General features: G+C 42.8%; 2 protein-coding genes across 5 annotated transcripts in view; one reads left to right on the forward strand and one right to left on the reverse strand.

The window, feature by feature from the left end:
- Window positions 1–3,160: 3,160 nt before the first annotated feature.
- On the reverse strand, window positions 3,161–5,919 carry LOC107098614 (microsomal glutathione S-transferase 2-like). The gene is made up of 4 exons (XM_015396384.1): window positions 5,747–5,919; window positions 5,154–5,253; window positions 3,534–3,686; window positions 3,161–3,456 (listed from the first exon to the last, which is right to left on the reverse strand). The coding sequence occupies exons 1-4, from the start codon at window positions 5,805–5,807 to the stop codon at window positions 3,192–3,194; spliced, it is 579 nt and encodes a 192-aa protein (XP_015251870.1). The 5' UTR covers window positions 5,808–5,919; the 3' UTR covers window positions 3,161–3,191.
- A 2,064-nt stretch (window positions 5,920–7,983) lies between these two features.
- Window positions 7,984–8,532, forward strand: part of setd7 (SET domain containing (lysine methyltransferase) 7) — a 16,745-nt gene continuing 16,196 nt past the window's right edge. For all 4 annotated transcript variants that reach the window (XR_001481898.1, XR_001481899.1, XR_001481900.1 and 1 more), the window contains exon 1: window positions 7,984–8,129. Coding sequence is in view for 1 of the 4 variants with exons in the window: in XM_015396375.1 (XP_015251861.1) it covers window positions 8,087–8,129 (43 nt within the window). In the remaining 3 variants the exon portion in view is untranslated. The remainder of the gene's footprint in view (window positions 8,130–8,532) is intronic.

The following is an 8,532-nucleotide window of genomic DNA, read 5'->3' on the forward strand; positions in this document are numbered from 1 at the left end:
ATGGGGTTTTAGGGTCAGGGGTTTTAGGGCCAGGGGTTTTAGGGTCAGGGGTTTTAGGGCCAGGGGTTTTAGGGCCATGGGTTTTAGGGCCATGGGTTTTAGGGGCAGGGTTAGAAGCCGGTTGGTTGTGGACCTATGATGTGGTCGAATGGAAATGTGAAGATGATATGATTAAAGCTTCTTCTTCTGTCTGTCAGGCTTACATTAAATTCTGAAGAGTTCAGAAGATCCTCTCCTCAGGCGCATGGCGCCCTCTGCTGGACCAGGATTTTGATTTTAACTACAGGATTCTCTTCTACGGGCCAGAGATGGAGGAGCTTCAGAGATCTTCCTGATGTTTGATGTGGATGAGGAGCTTATAGCTGGCTGAATGTGGACCGCATGGTTTCCCCCAAAAGAACCAGTCAGATCCAGTTTGAAGTGGGGCTGTAGATTTGTGTTAATAAACTGTTTAGAATATCACACCAAGTGTCTGGTTTCATTTCCTCAGGCTGTTCCCGATCCACCTTTGTTTGGCTGAGTTCCTTCATCAACATCAGCAGCGCACAGGGATCCAGTTCAGTGACCCAGAAAGTCCTGGAAACCATGGAGACAGATCAGCAACCCACCCTCCAGGTGTTGGATTGTAGATTTTTAACAGCACAATGCAGCTATAGAGTTCATTCCTTCCCGCTATCGTTTCAAACCCCCTCCCTGATGTAGGGGACAAAACATCTCTCCTGGGCAGCCAAGCCAACAATTGACCTTAACAGCCCCCCTTTCAGAGGCATAGAGCAGCATCTAGCATTGCAGGCTAAAAAAGAACCCAAAATGACTCCAATTCCTAAGGGGTGGACTCGTTCGTCTGTTTCTATTTGCATGTTTTCTGAACTAAAACAAGGCTTTGTTGGGCTGCTGTATAAAACCTGGAACTCAACGCTATTTCTGACATTTTGAATTGAAAAGGTTTCCTGGATGGAAGAGAAACGTCTTAAAACTTGGGGATAAAATCTAGTGAATTTAATTTTCATTTTACTTTTTTTGGAATGACTCTGACCTGGATGACTGAGAATCTTCACCAGCAAGTTCCCATTGATTTTGAGTCAGTGATTCACATAACATAGAAGCTATTGAAGAAAAATACTAAAATTAATTAAAAATATATAAAAAAAAACTTGAATGAAAAAGATGTGCCTCATTTATATCATCTAGTAGAGAGATTTACCATTGGTTTTGTTTCAGTTGGCCACAAGACAAGGAATTTATTTTTATTTCTTCGGAATGTTTGATTAAAAAATGTGTTGATGGTCCCTAAAAGAACCGCCGCCGGTCAGAAGAGGGAGCAGCAGAGAGCGGCGGGCCGAAGTCTGAGCTCCAGAATCGGGTCGACCGTGAGACCGGCCGCAGTGTGCCACGGAGCTTGAATATCTGGCTGCTCACTAACTTCCCTGAAGAAATTCACCGCATATTTCTGGAACAGCCTTCGAGTTCACAAAGTTGTTGTTCTCCATAGATCCCATCCTGCTGAGTCCTTTCTGTATTTTGGCATTTTGAAAGCCCAAAATTCTGCAGGCAACTGTTTGGACAGCTCAGTGACAGCACTACACCGGAAAAACGATCTAGAAATAAGTAAAAGTTTCTTAAACTAAGTGTATTTACATTTAATTTGAGTAGGTAAATACTGTAAGGTAGCTTGCCAATGGAATGAGTATTTTTAATCTTAAAATAAGATAATTAAATAACATGCACTTGAAATAAGACAATGCAATTGTGTTTTCTTATTTTAAGTGTAAATTGTCTTGTTCCATTGGCAAAATGTCTCTTTTAGCTCCTCAATCCAAGAACAAATGCACTTATTTTAGGAAAAAATGACTTATCTAGATTTAGATTTTTTTCAGTGTAGGGGGCTATTTCATTATTTCAAAAAATGTCAAATGTGGTTACCTTTGACATATGTTGATTGTAATGCTGGATGTGTGACTCTAAATAATGAATCAGGTGAGGTCATTTGAGAGATCTCACAATGCATTTTGACTTTCCAAAATGTAAATCAAGATACCTTGAATGGTTATTTTCAGTAGTCATAATATAATACCAAATATCTTCAATTATTATTCAGGATAGTCGAAATTTAGTTTTTCCCAGTCAAAACTTTTTCTTTGATATGGTAAAGTAACTATGGACAGTCAGAGGAAGTTGATTTTATGATAAAAGGGCCTGCCATACATAACGTTTATTTGCCAAATCATTATTTTCTTTCAAGATATCTGCAATTTACTTCCCACTAGTCAAATCCTGCTTTAAGATATCTTAAAATACCTTAGAGATATCTTGAATAAGAAGGTAATTTGATACATTTTTTTTAATGAATTTAATTAATGAACAAAGTGTGATATCTGATGATATTCAGACTAGTCAGATTGAATTAGAGATATCTGAGAATAGGATTTTTTATAGTCTAAATATAGATTCAGATATATTAACTATGTCTAGTCAAAAACCGATTCAAGATATCTTGAATGAAAGTGTGGTAAAGCCGATTTTATGATAACATGGCCTGCCATACTCCCTGTCCAACAAGTGGGACCATAGCTATGGGACATTAGAGTGACACTAGATAGTGAAGGGTTAGTGGTTAGGGGGTCAGCTAGCTTAGCTTAGCTTAGGTTTATCTTTCTTCTTTGGTTTATCTTTGTTTTTGTTTATACCACTGCCTGCTGTATGAAGCAGGAATCATGGTCCATGGCAGGACTTTCTATCAAAAGAAATTATTTCAAAAGCACCAAAATCCTCTAACATTTTTACATTTTTCAGCTTTAATGAAGCTTCCTGCCTTATCTTTGATTTCTCTCAGCCTCGTATTTCCTACAGTATTATATGAGCAGCACTCTCTGCGGTTTCAGTCTAAACATTCATCATTACTGATAACAGAGTATTTCATTTAATCCTAATCTGGTCAGTTTTTTCAGTTTTTCAATCAGTGGATTAATTATTCAGATGGTGACGTTTCTCCATCATTCTTTTTCTGATTATCGCCGTAGCTTCTCTGTTTCCGATTTCCAAAGACATATAATAACATTGTTGATCTTTCAGCCATTTTGGCTGCTCCCTCGTTTCCTTGGATACCAACATGTCCCGGTATGGAGCCCATCCTCACATCCACACAGAGCCTCTGGGAGCCAAAAACATCCACTTTTATTTTTAGAGCACATTTACAGCCACCTCAGCTGATCTTTGGAGAAACGCTGAAGCGTCTTAGAATGACCTTTAATACCCAAACACTTTATCCACGAGGAGAACACGGGATGGGTCAGACCGGGCCCGGCAGAGTCAGGCCGGACCGGGCAACACAGCAGGCTTTGCAGTCCTCCTCCATTCATGTGGAAGTACTGGTCCAGTATCCTGGCTGCCACTCCAGTCAGAGCCAGAAGGGACAGCGTGAAGAGTGCGGCCAGGGTCAGATAGAAGCCCGGTAACCTGCAAGCAGACAGAACTCATCACCAGGATCTGACCTGTTGCTGGTTCTTGCAGGACGGCTAAGGAGGCCAGAGAACCTTTTCCTGGTGGACTTGATGTAGCCGTTGAAGTAGATCTGCCGGGCCACCATATAGAGCAGACCTGTTCCTGCAGCTGCCGCCTCGTTGAAGAAAATCCCGCAGGTCCAAAGTGTGACCAGGAACAAGGGGTAGAACTCCACACAGTTCTGACTGCAAACACACAAAGCTGCCGGTGGAACATCTACAGAGAGGAACGCCTTCATATGAAGAACATCCATGATGCTCCAGCCTGTCCAGCACCTGCCACCTCCTCCCTAACCTTTTGTTCCGGCCCTTGGTCTCCATGGTAACGATTGACCTCTACAAACCTCAGAGGCCACTAAAAAACGGTTGTGTTTATACAGACAGGCTTAGCGAAAAGCTCCACTAGACTTTGTTCACAGGGATTAAAGTTTTTAAAAAATTAAAAAGTTTTGTCTTTTTTTATCTTTGGGTTAAAATCCACTTTTGTGGTCATAAGATAATCTCACAGAGACAAAGAGAGTGTCACTGAGAAGAGACAGTTAAGCAGCTGTTGGTCAGGATCGGACCAAGCTCAGAAACCAACGATAGTCAGGAACCAACGGAGGTCAAGAACAAAGTTCAGGAACTGATGCCGATCAGGAAGTGAAGAAGGTCAGGAACAAACACAGGTCAGGAACCATCAGAGGTCAGGAACCGACAAAACCCAGAAACCAATGATAGTCAAGCACCGACAAAGCTCATGAACCCAGGCAGGTCTGGAACCAACAGAGGACAGAAACTGACTGTTAGGAAGCAACAGAGGACATAATCCAAAGACGGTCAGGAACCAACACAGGTGCTGTAAATTTGCCCATTGTGGGACAATTAAATAAAGAGATTTTCTATTGTATTCTATTCTATTCTAGGCTAGAAAGAAAGTAAATCTAAACAATGTATGTATAAAAAATATATCTGCAAAATCTCTAATATTCAACAACAAAAAATACTTAATTAAGCATATTGTACAAAACAGCAATAAAAAATAAAATCCTATCAGATTTATAGTCCCCACAATGCAGATCTATTAGAATCTGTCCTTAAATTCCAGCCAAACCCATTTACACAGTAACAGATAAAAACCTTTAGATAAACCAAACATTACCGCAACATATATGACTCTATAACCATTAAAACAACTATTTTCATTCATTTCAGACGGAACTATTCACACTTATTTTATTAAACTGAACTTCATAAATATTCACCACTGTTCTGCACCAAGCACCGTTTCAGATAACGGAGCAGCCGTTTGCTTGGTCTTGCAATGAATCCTGGGATATCCAAGGACAATGAGGATACTTCTGAGGACACAGCCCATAAATTCGAAAAGAGCCATTGACTTGGAAGTTTTTTTCACAGCGACATGACAAGTCACAAGCCAGTGACGGCGCTCTAAAAGTCAACTAAAGAGATGCGAATGCATCCTCTGCTGCAGCCACTCTTCCAACAACCGCTGCTTCCTCCTCACCTGGATCATCTGCTTCACTGCCTCTTTATTGGACAGGCTGACCTCCGCCACGCCAGCAGGGTTTTAGAAAGCCATAATGAAAAGGTTTCTGAAAAAGTAAGTGCGCCCCAAAAAGGGAAACAGAATATATCAGACGGCAGACTTACTGAGCACGAAAAGTCCGTTCAAACTCCGGAGGACCCGACACGGCAGGGGGCATGATTTTATGAGCCATTCTGGACCATCCCACTCTGCGGGCCAGGTACCCTGGAGACAGAGCACAGCTTTAGAGGGAGTCAGAGGAAGGAGGAAGTGGATGTTAGATGTAGAGCTAAAGGTTAGAAGCTTGGAGACGTTTCACACCCTGAACACTCTCAGCCAATGGAGGGGGTGCTTAGGGAAACACAGTGGTGGCATCATCATCATGTGGGCAGCAGCCAATCAGAGATATGGCCTATCAGTGACGCCCAGTGAATGAATCCACGTTAGAGGGAAACCAGCATAGACTGAGAGCAACGGGAGGCTGGAGGCTCAAACAGAAACCAGCAGAAGTTCTGCTCTGGATCATCTGACAGAACTCCTCACCTTCTTCTAGAGGACCTGCAAGGTCAAACGTAGCAGCAGAGGAGCTGAACACATCTAGAGCACATTTCTAGAAGGAGAAAACGCCCAGAAAAGGAGGAGGCGTTCAGCCCACAGGGACTGCCAAATGGACCTTGGCTGTCCATCAGGACAGACCAGAACCAGTACAGGAACTCACCCATATGGAAGGCAGACAGAAGGCTCACGGCAGCCAGGAGGACCGGCGCTTCTGGAGCCATGTTCCACTGCCAGCTTTACCAAAGTATTAGAGGAGAAGACGTGTCTGTACAGCTCTGCTCCACCCCACGCCTGCAGGACATGGGCTGGATTCTCCATCAGAACCTTCTTCTTCTTCCTGGGCACATTTAGTGCACTGCTGCCCTCCTCAGGTCATAAAATATAAATAACACTCATATACTTCCCAACATAATCCACATTCTTTTAAAACAACCAAAGTATTTCTCTCTTTTAGGGAAGCTCCATGTCCTGAAATGACTTTTAATGTGAAGAAATTGCATCCCAGATCAGTCAATGCCTTAAAATAATCCTTCTAGATTCTGAGTATGGAGGACAACATTTAGCATGTTAATGTCTTTCCATAGTGGCCATTTTATTTCCATCCAGCATAAGCTGGGAGCCACAGAAAACTCCTCTCTTCCCAGTTTAAAACGCATCAAATGTCATTAATTACAGCTGCTCTTCTATTTATCTATTTTCTGAATCTCTATGTCCAAGTGGCTCATCCATCATATTTCCAAGGATCTTAAATGACTTGATTCTTTCTACATGTTCACCATACAGAGTGAGCTGCTGCTCACCTTTTCCTTCCCAGAACCACTAAAGTAGTTTTAAAAACTGATCCTCTAAATCCCATCTATCAGCCCAGTCTGGCACCTTATCTAACTAAACAGATGTTTTACATTTCATCAACAAGTTCATAATCAGCAAATAAAGATCTGCCAGGGTGTAATCCAAAGCTTAAAGAGGAAAGGACTGAAGCCACTGCCCTGAGGGATCCCGTTATCAACCTAAAGTGGACCAGAGCACCAATGAGCCACTTTAACCTGAAACCTTCTGGCACTCAATAAATGTGCAGATATTTTTTCTTTCTATATCTAGAGGATATTCGTTTTTTTACTATATAAACTCTTTTAATATTGTCTGTTGTATTTTTATTTTTAATGGAATCGTGCTTTTGTACTATATATGATATGCTACTAAAACCAGTATTTCCCTGAAAGAGTACTCCCAGGAACGTCTAAAAGTTTAATCCCATTCCTTCCCTTAACCTGCCATCAACTGTAATTCCAACAAATCCCTCCAGAGAATAGTTATATTAATAGCTCTAATAGTTCTAAACAGTTCTATTGTTAATCCCAGTTCTGTTGCTAATATCTGTTCTGTTGCTAATCTCTGTTCTGTTGCTAATCCCAGTTCTTTTGCTAACCCCTATTCTGTTGCTAATCCCTGTTCTGTTGCTAATCCCTGTTCTGTTGCTAATCCCTGTTCTGTTGCTAATCCCAGTTCTGTTGCTAATCCCTGTTCTGTTGCTAATCCCAGTTCTGTTGCTAATTCTCGTTCTGTTTCATATCACAGTTCTGTTGTTAATCCCTTTCTATTGGAGCGGTACAGCATCAGCATTGTTTTGATAATCCCTGTTCTGTTGCTAATCGCATTTCTGTTGTTAATCCCAGTTCTGTTGCTAATCCCAGTTCTTTTGCTAATCCAAGTTCTATTGCTAATCCCCATTCTATCGCTAATGCAAGTTTTTTCCTAACCCTTGTTATATTCATTATCCCAGTTAAATTGCCATTCCCAGTTCTATTACTAATCCAAGTTTTTCTTTTTTGCTAATCCCAGTTCTGTTGCTAATCCCAGTTCTGTTGCTAATCCAGGTTCTTTTGCTAATCCCAGTTTTATTGGTAATCCCAGCCATGTGATGCATCATATTCCACACCTGCCTAGTTGGTGTTTGTGCTCCTAAAGTTCCTTAAAGCTTTTTCAGCTCTCTCTATATAGTGATTTAATTTCTTCTGGTCTCAATTCTCAATCACAGCCTTTAGCTCCCTCTGCTTCTCTCACCAGAGCCTCCGTCTTCATCTCAGATTATATTCCCAATACAGCACCTTTCAAAGCACCGGGGTTAAAACTCTCTATCCGTTTGTCACAGTCAGACCTCAGAGATGGAGCCTCTGACCCAAACAGGATCATGGAAGTTCCTTCTCCTCAGATGTTTGCACCTCTAACCTGATCTTCTTCCAATGTTGAAGGCATTAAAATGCATCTAGCTGCAGCTAAAGAAGAGCAGATGTTCTCCTCCCTCCATGGAGGAGAAGCTCCTCCAGACCATCTCAGCCCTCTGCTCCAACTCTCCCAGCTGAACCCCTCTGGTTCTGGACCAATCAAAGCGCGGTCTCTCTGACAGAGATCAAAGGGTTAAAGTTCACGCTCAGTCACACGTGTAGCCCCGCCCCCTTCCCTCGTGGCGGCAGCAGCTCCGGTCCTGTGGGCCTGCAGCATGGACAGCGATGAGGAGGAGGTTCTGGAGGAGGTGGTGGAAGGTCGGTACCGCCGCTGCATGTCGGTGTCTGTGAGGATGATGAGGACCAGGTTCGGTTCCGCTCTGGCAGCTTAATGGGTCCGAACCGAGCCTCCATGAGGCGGGCTGGGCCCCGGCGGAGCCTGGGGCTGCAGTGGAGCTGCAGTCCGATCCAGGAGTCGCTGGGTGCGGCGTGGGTGGAATCGGTTCGGTCCTGCTTAGTTCAGCCGGGTGGGTCAGGAGCTGAGTCAGACCCAGTCCACCGGAACCACCGTGTTCTGATAGGAACCATGTGCACAGAGGATCTGGATCAGCTGAAGGTCCAATCCAGACCTCCGAACTTTGACTGAGGCTGAATCAGGATGACCTGCCCCAACATTATTCCACTATTATTCAGTTAGATGATCACTATTATTCAGTTAGAT

The sequence above is a fragment of the Cyprinodon variegatus genome, unplaced genomic scaffold, assembly GCF_000732505.1.
Source record: "Cyprinodon variegatus isolate N-32 unplaced genomic scaffold, C_variegatus-1.0 Scaffold793, whole genome shotgun sequence".
In the NCBI taxonomy this organism is placed as follows: domain Eukaryota; kingdom Metazoa; phylum Chordata; class Actinopteri; order Cyprinodontiformes; family Cyprinodontidae; genus Cyprinodon; species Cyprinodon variegatus.

What these genes read in the sequence shown, in the direction of transcription:
- LOC107098614 (XM_015396384.1), bottom strand. Translation starts at nt 5,807, where the DNA reads ATGGCTCCAGAAGCGCCGGTCCTCCTGGCTGCCGTGAGCCTTCTGTCT. An exon ending in TCTGTCTGCCTTCCATATGG is followed by an intron (nt 5,254 to 5,746) that starts GTGAGTTCCTGT and finishes CTCTGTCTCCAG; the next exon opens with GGTACCTGGCCCGCAGAGTG. An exon ending in ATCAAGTCCACCAGGAAAAG is followed by an intron (nt 3,457 to 3,533) that starts GTTCTCTGGCCT and finishes GTCTGCTTGCAG; the next exon opens with GTTACCGGGCTTCTATCTGA.